This window comes from Phacochoerus africanus, chromosome 8, assembly GCF_016906955.1.
Source record: "Phacochoerus africanus isolate WHEZ1 chromosome 8, ROS_Pafr_v1, whole genome shotgun sequence".
In the NCBI taxonomy this organism is placed as follows: domain Eukaryota; kingdom Metazoa; phylum Chordata; class Mammalia; order Artiodactyla; family Suidae; genus Phacochoerus; species Phacochoerus africanus.
This window is the reverse complement of record NC_062551.1, coordinates 85,358,596-85,373,993: the sequence shown is the minus strand read 5'-3', so window position 1 is coordinate 85,373,993 and position 15,398 is coordinate 85,358,596. Positions and strand designations below refer to the sequence as shown.

The window sequence follows — 15,398 nt, the reverse complement described above, 5'->3', positions numbered from 1 at the left end:
TGTCTGACCCTGTGATGATAATTAATTTTATATGTCAACGTGGTTGGGCTGTAGTCCCAGTTATATAATCAAACACCCACTGAAAACAACAAGGTCCTACTGTATAGCACAGGGACGATATTCAATATCGGTGTGATGAACCATAATGGAAAAGAATATAAAAAATAATACATATACATATATATACATGGATCACTTCACTATACAGCAGAAATTAACACAACACTGTAAAGCAACTATATTTCAATTTAAAAAAAAAACAAAAAAACTAAGGCATTCCTGTTATGCCTCAATGGGTTAAGAACCAGACTAGTATCCATGAGGACACGGGTTCGATCCCTGGCCTTACTCAGTGAGTTAAGGATCCAGCACTGCCGTGAGCAGTGGTCTAGGTCACAGACATGGCTTGGATCTTGCATTGTTATGGCTGTGGAGTAGGCCGGCAGCTGCAGCTCCGCTTTGACCGCTAGCCTGGGAGCTTCCATATGCTGCACGTGCAACCCTGTTGCTGTGAAGGAATTTTGTAGATGTGATTAACATCGACAATCAGTTGACCTAAAGTCCAAGTGGTAATGAAGGCCGGCCTTAAGAGCAAAACAGGTTTCCCAGAGGGAAAAGAAATTCTGCCTGTGGATTGAATCATCAGCTCTCACCCGAGAGTTGCCAGCCTGCCAGCCTGCGGTGCAAATTTCAGGCTTGCCTAGCCAGATCCCACAGTGGCATCAGCTAATTCCTTGAAATATCTCCTAGTGGTCTGTCTTTCTGGTAGGGGCCTGACTGATTCAGACCTGAAAACCATGCTCTAGGCTAAGGCTGATGCAAGAGAGCCACATGGTCTGCTCACCCAGAAAAGGACAATGACAACCACCACCATGTTGGGTTGTTTCGGAGGTCAAATGTGATGAGAGGCAGCAGGATAAAATGGAGAGAGGGCAGGCTCTGTGGTCACTTACTGACCTTGGCATCCTTGGGCAAAAGTCTCTTATCTCTGAGCCTCAGCTTCTTCATCTGTACAGCGGGCACATTCAATAGTTCCTGCTTCACAGAAGTGTTGTGAAGATTAAGTGAGATTTTGCATGTAAGGTCTCTTGTATGGAGCTTTGTAATAGGGCCAAAGAACACGCTCATTTTTGCCACAGCTGTAACTGGCGTTTTTTGTTTGTTTTTGCTTTTTTAGAGCTATACCTGTGGCACATGAAGTTCCCAGGCTAGGGGGTGAATCGAAGGTGCAGCTGCCAGCCAACACCACAGCCACAGCCACAGCCACACCAGACAGAAGGGGCATCTGCGACCTACACTGCAGCTCACGGCAAAGCAGGGCCAGGGATCGAACCGGCATCTTCATGGATACTAGTTGGGTTCTTAACTGGCTGAGCCACAACAGGAACTCCAGCAGATTCTTAATTATTTTGAGTCCTTACCATCACCAAATAAATGTTCCAGCCCCACAATTTCATGTAAAAAGATACCGCCCACAAGCCTATCCTTCTTAGTGGCCTTATATGGATGCTTCGCACTTGGCCTAATCTGTCCCCCCACCCCCGGGCCACTCCTTGAGGACAATGGGCAAGGCAGGCCCCGTGCAGAGCGCTTCACACACACTCTCCTTTGCCTCACACCCACTGGGGAAGTAGGCATCAATATATACCCATTTCGCTCACAGAAGGAGCCTGTGGCCCAGAGACAGAGTTGCTTGTTGAGAAGCAGAGTGAACAGGAACCACAATCTATCTGCTTTTTTTTCTTTTTCTTAAAGTATAGTTGATTTACAGTGTTGTGCCAATTTCTGCTGTCCAGCAAAGCAACTCTGTCATAAGTATATACACATTCTTTTTTTTCTATATTATTTTCTATCACGGGCTAACCCAGGAGATTGGCTGTAGTTCCCTGTGCTATACAGCAGGGCCTTGTTTATTCATTCTAAACAGAACCAGGATCTAAAGTCACATGTTCTGAAAGGCCCAGGCTTCCCACCGATAGGCCTTTGGCCGCACTGGGCATTACCTAGACCTCCTTCTGCCTGACACACTCCAGAGTTTCGCTTTTGTTTTATTTATTAACAATTCAGTATTTTCGTAACTGTGAATCAATCCTCCCTGCTCCACAGTCTCTCCCAATCCCTGGCTGTTCAGAAAATCTTTGTTCCACAGTTAGACTCAGGGGGTATCATGAGTTGGATCTTCTTCAGGGACATTCCTTCGTGGACACTCTGCCCAAGTGGGCTCTGGGAATTGAGGGGCCTCATCTGTCAAATGGAAGGAAACAGGGTACCAGCCTCAAAGAGCTGGAAGAACTAAATGAGATCGTATCTTGTGAGGCACTCAGCACAGAGCTGCCCACCTTGTCAGCCCTCAGGAAAGGACAGCGGTACTATTTTTGGTGTTAAATCCTGACCAGTCAATCTGCCATGCTTTGCTGTTGACCCCTCCCTTATCTGCGATGACCACGCTGGAGCCAGAGCCCGGGAGGGAAGCGTCTTGTGGCCACCTGCCCCTCCCAGCAGGACAGTCCTCTGAGCACGTGTGGGCTCCACTCTCTCCTCACCGGGAGGAATGGAAAATCACTAGATGTGGGGCCTTTCCTAGCACTTCAGGAAGATGAGTTTTTGTAACCAAGGGAAACAGATAATCTCCATCTGGCCTGCAGGGGCATTTGGCCTGGCCGGGAGAAGCAGTTTCTTTCCCTTGGTTTAATCCCTGCCTCTGTTCCCAAGTCCTAGGCAACCAGCCAAACGACATCATTATCACCAACAACTTCCTGTTATGGGCCAGGCGTGTGCTAAGGCCATACATCATCTCCCTTAACCTTTGCCTTCACTGTTGCCTCTGCCTAAAGCACTTCCTACCAGCAACAGACCTCTGCTCAATCGTCTCCTCCTCAACCTCCCCATCTACGTCTGCAGCCCCACCGCTCTCTCTCTCTCTCGTTTTAATTGACTTCATGGCCTACAGCACTGGCCTTATATCCATTTCTTTATTGTCTATTTTTTCCCCACTAGAATATCAGCTCCATGAGGACAGGGACTGTGGCTTGATCATGCTGCACACCTGGCACCTAGAACTGTGCCTGGTACTTAGGAGGGGCTGCTGAATGTATGTTTGCCTGCTGTGTAGGTGTTTTTCTAGCATCCCCATTTCATGGATGAGAAAACAGACTCGGGGAGGTAAGCCCAAGGGAGGAAGGCCAGCAAGAAGCCGACCTAGCTTTGAACTCCAATCTTTGAAGGATATGGCTGCCTCACCAACTGCTGGCCTTGCCCCAGGGAACTCGGGTTCTTGGGGCCTGTTAAGTGTTGTCAGTGGCCCCCAGGATGGACTGCCCTGTGTAGGAACCCACTTCTCATGCTTCCGGCCACCCTTTGGGTCTCCAACAAGGGGCAGAGGGTCAGGAAAGGCAAGTTCCAGTCTTGGCCATTGACTCCAAGACAGAGAACCTCTCCAAGCCTCAGTTTCCTCATTTACAGATCAGAAGGGCTGGACTTAACAAACAAGATGGCAGAGGACAGGGCAGTGGTTAAAAGTGCAGACTCTGTGACCAGAATGACCTGATTTCATTCTGACTCGGACTTTGAGCATGTTATACCCAACACTCTCTGAACCTCGAGGTTCCTCATCTAGAAAATGGGCGCAACAACACTCACCTCACACGGTTCTGTGCAGATTAAACAGCACACTATATATACATCTCTAAGCAGAGTGCCTGGCACTAAATAACTGTACCATAAAGAAAGTCATCATCATGATTCAAAATCCCATGCCTTGGGAGTTCCCTGGTAGTCTAGTGGTTAAGGATATGGCATTGTCATTGCTGTGGCTCAGGTCACTGCTGCAGCACAGGTTTAATCCCTGGCCTGGGAACCTCCACATGATGCAGGCGCAGAAAAATAAATAAATAAATAAATTCTGGCGTTCCCACTATGGCACATTGGGTTAATGATCCGGCCTGTCTCTCTGGAGGCACCGGTTCAATCCCTGGCCCGGTGGAGTGGGTTAAGGTATTGCTGCAGCTGTGGCATAGATTACAGCTCTGGCTCAGAGTCAGTTCCTGGCCAGGCAACTTCCATATGCTGTGGGTGTGGCTGGAAAAAAAAAAAAAAATCTGTGCCTTGGTGAAAAGGTTACTTCTACAAGAGAGGGCAGCAAGGCCATTTCCATCTCTCCCTGTGTTGTGTTCACTGAATGGGACTTTTTGACCTCACAGGAGTCTGAAGTTTGAGTTCCTTCCACTTATCAAGAAAGACTCGGAAAGCTGCAGAAGAAAGATTCTTTCTGCACTCACCCCGGCCCCAGACAAAGCTGCTGATTTCTGCAGCTGCACTGGGAGCTATAAATCAACACAACACACCCCAGATACCCCACCCCACTCCACACCCCCCAGCTGGTAATGGGGCCGCCGCCGCAGCCTGCATGATGGTAAATTGCTAATTTAAGCCAGGCTTTCTGCTCTACCCCGCGATTATCCCTCTTCCTGTGCATGTTATGATGCTCTGGGTAGCCAATTAGATTTAAAGGTCCCAGGACTCTGAGGTTAATGAAATCATGCCTTGCCCTTGCACAGCCCCCTTCCTCTCAAAGTTCAAGCATCATCTGCCAGGAAGGGGAGAAGGGAAATCTGAGATCACAGAATCTGAGAAGCATTCGTCCCAAGTCTCAGCTGTGGGGAGAAGAGCCTGAAATTATGCTTGGTCTATCTTTCTCCACCGAAATCTCTAGTGCCAAACCTCCACATAGTGGTTTGCCAGTGTGCTCTTGCATGCCTTCAGTGACAGGAAACTCCCTGTATTACACAGCGGCGCATACCTTCTTTTTTCTTTTTTGGCCACCATGTTGCATATGGAGTTCCCCAGCCAGGGATCAGATCTCAGCCGTAATTGCGACCTAAGCCAAAGCTGCAGCAATGGGGGATCCTTAACCCACTATGCCGGGCTGGGGATCAAACCTGCATCCCAGTGCTCACAAGATGCCACCAATCCCATTGTGCCACAGTGGGAATTCTGTTCATACCTTCCTGAACAATTCTGCTATAAAATTCTTTATAAAACTAACATGAGATGTATACAAACATGTGTTCAAGAATATTCATAGACACACTATTTAGAATGGCATAATATGTGAAACAACATAAGTCCCCCCTAGAGAATACATTCACACAATCAGCCACCAAAAATCATGTCTTCAGGAGTTCCCTGAATCTTGCGCTAGTGGGTTAAGAATCTGGGGTTGTCACTGCAGTGGGTTGGGTCACTGCTGTGGTGCAGGTTCAATTCCTGGCCCCGGGAACTTCTTCATGCCACAGGTACAGGCCAAAGAAAAACATCCTGTCTTCAAGGAATATTTGATAAATGAGAATACACTCATGACATAATGGTATGTGAAAAGACAGCTTAAAAAATATTTTATATGATGTGATCATTATTTCAATATAGTATGACCCTAATGTCATTAAAACAAGCACACACACACATGCACACACACATGCAGAGCGAGGGACACAGAAAGAGATGGGAAGGAAATACACCAAAATGACAAAGCTTTTCTCTTCATGGTAGGATTATGGGTAATGTCTGTCTCTGCTTAATCTACTCGTATTTTCTGAAATAACTACAGTGTTACTTGTAGTGATTTATGTTACCATGTTTATTACAAAAGAAAATGTCTAGTATTGAGCTGATAAAGTTTCCCTGCAGCATCCACCCAATAATTCTAGCTCCTCGATAAATATTTAACAAATGAATGAGAAGCAGGTCTCACTCCTCTTCTAAATAGACATAATAATAGAAAATGTTTATAGGATACTTACCAAGTTCCCTGCTCTGTGCTGAAGTCCTGTACGTCAAGCCTCATGAACTTCTCATAACCACTCTATGAGGGTCCACTGCTACTCCCATTTCACAGGTGAGAAAACTGAGGCTCAGAGATGTTATATGCGTATCGCCCAAGCTCCTCTCTTAGTAAATATGATCCCAGGCCAGTGTGGTGCCGATGTCCAGGCTCTCCGCTATTACTCCAAGCAGAAGCCTCAGAGGTTTGCAGACAGCAGCCTGCCCTGCTCTCCAGCACTGGTGCTCCCTTCTCCAACTAGACGGCCCCAGCTCTCACCTCCATTTCCCACGTGTCTCACGGACAGGACTGGCAGAGTGGACAAGGAGGAGTTTTGGAGCTGGAAAGACCTGGGTTTGCCCCTCTCTGGCGGGGAGAGGCACCTGCCCCCTCTGAGCCTCGCCGTCCTCATCTACAACCCCCTTGCAGGGCCATCATGCAGCTTGGAGAAGCTTCTGGCATGTGGCAGGAGCTCAGGAGAGGCTCTCCAGCGCCCTCTGTGACTGCTCTGGCTTCTCCCCAGTGTGCCTGTGAGTCACATATGCTCCCCAGGGAGTGAACCGGAGACCTAGTAAGCGGAGGCCCTGGGGCAGGGCCAGGAGGCACTGCAGGAACTCCAGCCAGGGCTGCTGCCTGCCCTCCCTGCTCAGCCTCACCAGCTCCTCCGGCCCAGCCTCCTGCCTTCTTGTAGGAAAGTCTCACGACACTCCATCTTAGAAAGGGACAACCAGGGCCAGGGTTTCTGGGACCTGTCCATGGTCACCCAGCCCTCTTCCATCGCCCTGAGCTGACCCCATTCAATCCACCCCATACCCACCCACACCAAATTCCTCCTCTGGAACTCCATTCTGCACCAATGGCTCCAAAGTTCTCTTCCCCATAGCCTGGGACCCAAAATCCCCTCATCTACAGCATGGCTGCCTCACCTCGCTGTGGGCCCCAAGAACCTGTCCAGTCTCATAACTGGAGCCTCAGCACATCCCCTGGCCCCTGGCCTCTAACACTGTCATGTCCTCTGTCCTCCCTTCCCTCTTCCCTACCCATCGGAAAGACTCCCTCCCAAATCCCTGGGGCCGGTCCATGCAGTTCCTCTAACATTTGCACCTCCCCAGGAATTCTGGAAAGCAGAACCAGAGTTCATCACTGGCCCCAGGGCCTGGCTGCAGCTTAGCACACAGCAGATGCTCCCAATACCTGTGGTAGGGAGGACACCTGGCAGCCTCTCCAGCCTCACAGCCAGCCCAGCCCCTGGCACTCTCAGTTCAGCCATGGTGAACCTCCCTGCCCTCAGCTCTGCCAACCGATCATCTGCTAAAGCCTTCTTTGCTCATGCTGTTCCCTCTGCCTAGAATGCTCCGCCCTCACCTCTCCATGGAGCTGACTACTGCTCCCGCTTCACGACTCAGCCAGACACCACCTGCTCAGGCTGAGTCAAGGCACCCCCCCCAGGACTCCCATAGCTCCTGGAAGCTGCAAGTGTCCCTGCAGCTGTAACTAACTAGGGGGTTCTGGGAGCAGGTCATAAGCCAGAGGCCACACTGAGGCTTAAGCTGAGAGTCCGGGCAGTGGGAGCTGAGGCTGAGCTGAGGCTGAACAGGCCTAGCTGGGTCAGCATCATAAATGCTAGTTGAAATGAGCCAATGTGCAGACAATGCGGGAAGCAGGAAGGGACCCAAGGTGGAAACAGAGACAATCAGGCCTCAAGGCCACCGGCTCTGCCTGCCGACAGCAGCTGCAGGGGGCCTGCTAATCTCAATACCTGGCATATACTGAGGACCTACTGTGTGACCTTTACACACGTGATCTCACTTAATCTTTCCAATAACCCGTCCTGATCACTCCAATTTCACAAATGCAGAAAAAGAGGCTCAGGGAAGTTGAGCTGCTTGCGCAGAGCCACAGAGTATCTAGGACATGTTTGAGCTGGGCTAGAGATCCCCATGACCTATCGCTCCCCCACCCCCACTGGGACCTTTACCACTGTGTCACCTCACTGGGCTCTCCCCTGGCCTAGGGGCCTGGGTCCACAGACCCCAACCTGGGCTAAAGAGCAGAGGGAGACAAGAGGGCAAGGGGCTCGTGCCAGATCTCCACAAGCAAGCCGGGGACTTGGAGCTCCCCAGCTGAGCACTTGTCCCAGGAACCCCTGGCACCTCGATAGGAGACAGAGGGGACAACCAGACTCCTTCATTTATCTCTCGTAACCCTGACCTCTGCCAGGCTGCCCAGCCCAACCTCCCCTCGCTGCTCCTGCTGCAGTCAGCTGGGATGGGAGGGTAAACACGATGCTTTACCAACAGCATCTTCCTTTAGGACAAAGGTGCCTCTGAGGCAGGGGCTATGATCCACATCTTATAAATGAAGAAACTGAGGTGCAGAGTGGCCAGCCAACCAGCTAAAGATCTTGGCAGGTGGCAGAGCTGGCGCTTGATACAGGAGTCAGAAGAGACACCAGCTGAGGAAGAGCTCAAGGGGCAGAGAAGTGCATAGCCTGAAACAGAATCATGAAAAGGCAGGCTGGGCTGCTAGGAGGCAGGGAGGCCCCGGGGGGTGGTGGCTGGTAAGAGACACGGCAGGGTGCAAACCTGCTGAAACCAGGGTCAAGGAGAGGTGGAGGCAGGTGACAGGGCAGGTTGTCAAGAGACCGGATGGAGAAGCATCAACTCCATCCTACCTGGATTCAGGAACAGCAAATCCGGGAGATTGGGCCGCAGAGAGAAGATGGGGTCACACACCTGACATGCAGGGGTCTGTAAGCCCTTCGCATTCCACCCTGCATAGAGGGCTGCCTAGAGGGAACTCTAAGATGGCAGGGCACAACTCCACCCAGGAGGGCTTGTGGGGTATCCACTCTAAAGACCCACCGAGGAGTTCCCTGGTGGCCTAAGTTAAGAATCTGGCACTGTCGCTGCTGTAGCTCAGGTCACTGCTGTGGCATGGGTTCGACCCCTGGCCCGGGAACTTCTGCATGCCACAGCCGAAAAAAAAAAAAAAAAAAAGACCCACTAAGTCTCCATGAAGGCAGAACTCACCCTGCAGGGGTAGGAAGTGAGGACCAGAGATCCCCCGAACCCTTGCTCATACTTCATGGAAGCCTCAGCAACCACATGCTGTTTGCTAAGAGTACAATTCTCAGAGGTCCCTCTCACGTATCCCAGAAGGATGAGTGAGCTTCTCAGGCAGGTCCATGGAGCAGGGAGAGGGTCAGAGTGTTGGGGAGGAGCGAATGGAGAGTATTTTGTGCACTGGGATTCTGAGATTTCTGTGTTCTTTTTCTTTTCAGCCCCCTTGTCCATGTCTGGCTTCCCATCACAGGCTCATCCCTCAGCCTCTTACCCAATTCCGCCCCTGCTCATCCTTCAGCTCTTCAGAGGCCTTCCCTAAACTCCCTGTCCAGGTGAGACCCTCCCCCCATGGTGGGCTCCCACAGCCCCCTCATACTCTTCCACAGCCCTCAGCATAGCTGCAAATTTTTTTTTTTTTGGTCTTTTTGCCTTTTCTAGGGCCACGATCACGGCATATGGAGGTTCCCAGGCTAGGGGTCTAATCGGAGCTGTAGCCGCCAGCCTACGCCAGAGCCACAGCAACGCAGGATCCGAGCCGAATCTGCAACCTACACCATAGTTCATGCAACACCAGATCCTTAACCCACTGAGCAAGGGCAGGGATCGAACCCACAACCTCATGGTTCCTAGTCGGATTCGTTAACCACTGAGCCACGATGGGAATGCCACAGCTGCAAATTTAAATGTGCTAGATGCCTGGTTGAGGAATGTCTGCTTCTCCCATGAGGGCAGGGGCTGTGCAATTTCTTCCCTACTGTTGTATTTCAGCATCTAGCACAGCGCATCCATAGGATTTTTTTTTTTTTCCTGCGTCTGAGGCATGCAGAAGTTCCCGGGCCAGGGTTCAAACCCGCACCACTGGAGCAACTGAGGCCACAGCAGTGACGATGCCAGCTCCTTAACCTGCTGCACCACAAGGGAACTCCCATGGGATTTTTCTTGAATGAGTTCATTCTTTTCATTCCTTTGAAATAGAGACCTTGCCTGTTAGAAAGAGCTTAAAAGGCTCAGACACAACATGCTGTCTCATTTAATCCTTACAGATGCACTGCTGTTACTTCTCCTTCACAGGTGAAGCAACGAGAAAGGTGAAGTCACAAGAGCAAATACACAGCAAGTGGCTTTGGGCTCAGGATCTGCATGTAGATTTGCCTGGCTTCAGAGCCTCAGCTCTGCCACTACACCACCCTGCTTGTCGGCCTCAAGGGTCCTCTGGACCTTCCTTTGCAAACCTTACCCTACTCCCCAAATAGCCTGAGCTCAAGACTGACAGGCAGAATTGATTCATTCAATCACTCATTCATTCCACCCAGCAACTGACTCACTTCTTGGGGGGGCTGGGCTCTGCATGGGGTGTCAGGGAACTGCAGATACCTGGGAGGTTTTCTCCTTCCTGGCTCCCCTCCCTCCGCTGCTCTCCAGCCGAAGTAGAAGCCTCAGGAAGCTGCCCAGTCCCCAGCTCCCTCTCACTGAGGAAAGGTTAAGTGGGGGGAGGGGGGTGGCCCTCATTCCCCTCCCCCAGGGACGGCAGCCTAAAATACATATGCTGAACGATGTGTGCGGTCACTGTCCTTTTGTCTCCATCATTCTGAGAATCCTAGGACAAGAGGAAGGACAGGATTCTGCCCCTTCCTTCCATGTAATTCTTTGCCCCTATCCTAAGCAGCTATGGAAAAAGTTCTAGGCAAGACCAGGGTTCTAACTCCTGGTCTGGGGCCACCTGTGGGACCTGAGGAGAACAAGCCACTCTGCTTCCCTCCAAACTGCCCGATTCCTCACCTGCAGAATGGAGATGACAATGACGCGGATGCTAATGCCTATCCCGCAGGGTTGCAGATGAGGATTAAATCAATCAGACCCAAAGACACAGTGATCACACAGATGGTTGGCCTGGGAAATATCTTAGCAACACAGGGACCTCCAGGGAATGCATTTGACAATGTGATTTCGAGAAGGCTGGTTGGGAGCCCTAGCAGACGGAGCCCAGGGCCTGCCCTGAGTGGACCCTCAGAAGTGAGAGGCCCGCCCCTGGCTCAGTGGGGGAGAGGGAGAGCCGCGCTCATCAGCCCACCAGCCAGAGGCCCCGGGAAGAGGCTGGAAGACATCGAAGCTCAGTTTTCCCCTGGCTAGAGCACTGAGACCCCTCCTAGAGCGCCAGGAAGCCGGGATTCCCAGAATCAGAGCTCTTCCCAGGCCCACCTTAGGGTGGCCACCCTCTCACTCTCCTCCCTTCATAGGCACTGGGTTCTGAAGAGTCTGGAAAGTTACTCCTCTTCATCACACACACAGCTGCCACTTACAGTATCCGGGCACCATGCCAGCTGCATTATATATGCTCGCTCAGGGACACCTCACCAAAACCCTATCAAAAAAGTTTCCACTATTCCACCTTTCTATAGAGGAAGAAACTGAGGCTCAAAGAGGCTAAATGATTGGCCCAAAACACAGAGCCAGTTCGTGGCAGAGCTGGGATTAACACTCACGCTGACCCGGGTCAACAGCCTGCACTACTCCCAAAGGTAAAGTGGAGAGGATCACTGATAAAAACGCAAAGATAAATCCTCCCTGTGCTTGGGGGAATTTTCCCTTTGTAGCTGGCGATGAGTCACTGAAAGCACAAAAAATTCCTATGCCCTCCACTCTTTCTGGGGGAGCCAAAGTTCCCTCAACACCCACACACCCACCAACGCTCCAATGCTCTGTGCCCTGAGCAGCAGAGACCCCATACTCTGAAATTCATGCTCCCAACTAAGAAGAGTGAGTCTCAAGCCCTCAGATGGAGAAACTGAGGCAGACGGGGTAGATGGAGGGGCAGGGGAAAGGGACATCCCTCCCCACCCCACCCCCCATGACAGGCATCAGCGACTGGGCTGAGACCACAGTTCACATCTTCAGCCTCTGAATCCACAATCTGCCCTCTGCCTTCTGCCCTGCCTGGTGACACCAGAGCCCAGAGAAATTTAGGGTTGTACCGTTAGTCAACCAGCATGGATGACCCATTTCCAACGAACAGTAAATACCAGGGATCTTTGTTGTTGTCAAGATAGGATTTCCTGGAGTTCCCGTCATGGCGCAGCAGAAATGAATCCAACTAGAAACCATGAGGTTGTGGGTTCAATCCCTGGCCTCGCTCAGTGGGTTAAGGAACTGGCGGTGCTGTGAGCTGTGGTGTAGGCCAGCAGCTGTAGCTCCGATTCTACCCCTAGCCTGGGAAACCTCCATATGCTGCAGGTGCAGCCCTGAAAAAGACAAAAGATGGGGAAAAAAAAGATAGGACATCCTTCCTTCTTTTGCCCCGTCTGCACTGGCAGAGCTGATCAGGAAGGCTGCTTCTGGGCAAGCCAAGGATGTCTTATATACTCTGAGCATAGATACGAAGACAAGAACTTGGCTTCCTCAGGCTCCTGACATGAAAGCACAAACTCCACTCCAGCCCAAATAAACCACTTTTGCCTTTGCCAGAAAAAAACAAACAAACAAACAAAAAACTGTTAGAGGAGAGGAGAAGATGAGAGGAGGCATTTGTGAGGAAGATCTGAGGCCTCGCTGAATCACATCCAGAGCTCACGACCAGATGGCCTCTGGGGAAGGAAGCAGAGAGCGACTGGCCAGCCTGCTGTACCCAGGAACCATGGCTCCCCCTTGGCAAACGCACACACAGGTGCACAAACACCAGTGCCCAAGCCACTCTGGATGTGCTCCTGCCCCTGGGGTTTCTATATAACACAGTCACATTGTCATGTTCCCATACAAGAGAATCACAAACTGACAGTGTGGGACAAGCACATATAGCAACACTGGGACCCCAAAAGAGGATCCCCAGATGTGACTTAGTTAAGTGCCCCACACCATGATGCAGACACACAAGCATTCCTATGCCCCCACCTGCAAAGACAGCCCACAGACCACTGTCTCCCCAGAAGTTCATGGCATCTCAAGCATCTCTGCCCACACCTTACCAGGTTTTTGGAGGTCCTAACACATATTCGTACTGTAAGGAACACAGAATCACGCATTCACAAACTGTGACAGACACACAACTGTCATTAAACTGTCCCACAGAGCTTAATACAGAAATAGCGGTATACCAACATATGATCAAATGTTGTTTAGTTAAACACGGGGGCGCACGCGCGCGTGCGCGCAACACATGCACATACATACATACACACAAAGGCCAGCGTCCCCCTTGAGATGGAAGCGGTCTCTCCGCTGGGCCCCGGGCGCCCCCTGCAGGAAGTACAGAAGCGCAGGCAGTGCGGGGTCCGAGGTTAGGATCCCAGGTCCGCGATCTCCAACCTCACTGGGGGGGGGGGGGGGGGCAGTCCCGAACATCAGCCCGCAGCGGACTCACCGGACGATGCCGAACATGACGAGCACGTTGCCCAGCAGCCCCACCGCACACACCGCCGAGTAGAGCGCGGTGATGGCTATAGCCAGGGCGAGGGACGAGGCGCTCCGTGCGCCCGGCGGCCCCGACGCATTGGCGCTCGGGCTCGGGAAGGTGCTGGGGAAGGTGTCCGACGCGTTGGCCAGGATCAGGGGCCTCAGCTCGGCGTCGGGAGAGGGGGTGGGCTCCATGGCCGCCTGGCAGCCAGTGCAGCGTCCCTGCCCGCCGTGCGCCCTGGGCGCGGAGACCCGGTGCGAGAGGCGCACCAAGGGCCGAAGCTGCGGCCCCGACGCCGCCGGCTACTGCGCCCCAGCCGCCCCGCTGCCTGCGTGCTTCCTCCGGCCTCCTCGCCGCCTGCACCGGTCCTGCCCCGGGCGCCCGCCCGCTCTCCAAGCCCGGACTGCTCTGAGCCAAGAGCCGCTGCGGGCTCCTCGGACGCGCCCGCCGCGCGCACCACGTGGCCCGGAGGCGGCCGCCAGTCTGCGCCCACGACCGACCGGGGGCGGGCGCTGCAACACCAGCTTGGAGCAGGGCCGGGGAAGCTGCCCACTTCCTCCCTAGAGATGCTCCGCGGGTTCCAATGCGCCGGCACCCCAGTCAGGACTCACCTCCCCACCCTTTGCCGCTTTGGGGTCAGAAGGTCTGAATGTGAATCTCTCCCTTCATCCCTGCACTAACAAAAAGAGTGACCTTGGGCAAGTTATTTAACCTCTCTCAACTCCATTTTCCTCTTCTGTAAAATAAGGATAATTGCACCATCTCCCTCAGAGGCTTGCTGGGGAGATTAAAGATGATGCCGGTAAAGAACTTAGCTTAGTGCCAGGTACACAGTAAATGCTCCATAAGTAGCCATTGTTAACCATGGTTTTTCTGCACCTCATTCATTTGTTCAACAGATCTTTTTTTGGGTGCCAAATAGAAGAACCAGGTACTATCGGGGATCCCCTAGTGCACAAAAGCAGCTGTTGGCCCCTGCCTTCTTACAGCCCAGTGGAGGGGAGACACACCAAACTTAAGATCACATCGATAAAGGTATAGTTACAACACATGGAGGAAAGGGAAGGAGAGCAAGGCATTCCTGTGGCAGGACCTACAAAACCCAGAGGTCAGGACAGCTCCCCTGAGGAAATGACACTTAGGTGAGATGTGAAGTTTAAGAAGGAATTGACTTAGGGAAGAAACTGGGGAACAGCATTCCAGACAGAGGAACCACATGTGCAAAGACCCTGTGGTCAGAGGGATTAAAAGGCCAGGAAGAGGAGAAGGCAGAAAGCAAGGGTGGGGAGAAAGGGATGTGGTGGTGGGCAGGGTCTCAAAGACCACTTTAAGGATCACTCTGGCTGCTGTAGGTGCAGATGGAAGGGGGCCATTTCTGACACCTTCTGCCTAACCTGACCAGCCCGGACCCAGAACTATCCTCCTTCTTGGGGCACCTACCCTTCCCAGAACACCCTCCTCCCTACCATCCCTTTATCCACGCATCAATACTTTGGAGTAGATTCTATTATTAGTGTCCCCAGTTTACAGTTTACAGATGAGTAGATTAGGCTAGGCATTAAATTATCCCACGTGGTAATCATTTCTAAGTTTGTTTCCTCCTTGGGAAGACCAGGCCTGATTGACCCCTGGACCCAGTAGAGGGCTAAGGTCCCACTGTGCTCAGGAAATACCAGTTGGATGAAGAAAGGTCCCAAGGAGGAATAGAATGGGACAACATGGGGTTCCCCGGCTCTAGGCTCTGGGGTGACTTTCTTGGCCCTGTGAGTGGCTGGGCACTCTCTGGCTTGAGCCATCCATCCATGTGCAAGGCTCATATTCTTTCCCAGAAAGAACAAAACCAGAATTCCCAAGTTTACCCTCCTCTCCATTCTCTTTGTCCCTCCCAGCTGCTGCCCAAGCCCCTCTAGCAGCTACAACAAACCCCCTGCCCCAAGGTTTTCCCATTCAGCCATCGAAGGACTCATCACACAGGTGATTTTTGCTCCATGATCACAAGTGTTGCCAAAACTACATTCCTTGTCCCAAAGGGCCTGGTACTTCAGAGACTTTTCTGGTGCCAGGGGAGAGAAATTGAGACAGGAAAGAGGGCAATTTCACTAGAGTTCTGGCCCCCTCCCCACCCTCC

At 52.0% G+C, this 15,398-nt stretch overlaps 1 protein-coding gene across 1 annotated transcript in view; it reads right to left on the bottom strand.

Moving 5' to 3' along the window:
* Positions 1-13,708, bottom strand: part of OPRD1 (opioid receptor delta 1) — a 39,026-nt gene extending 25,318 nt beyond the window's left edge. Inside the window, exon 1 of the mRNA XM_047790821.1 lies at positions 13,238-13,708. Coding sequence (XP_047646777.1) covers positions 13,238-13,464 — 227 coding nt within the window. The 5' untranslated portion in view covers positions 13,465-13,708. The remainder of the gene's footprint in view (positions 1-13,237) is intronic.
* Positions 13,709-15,398: the final 1,690 nt, after the last annotated feature.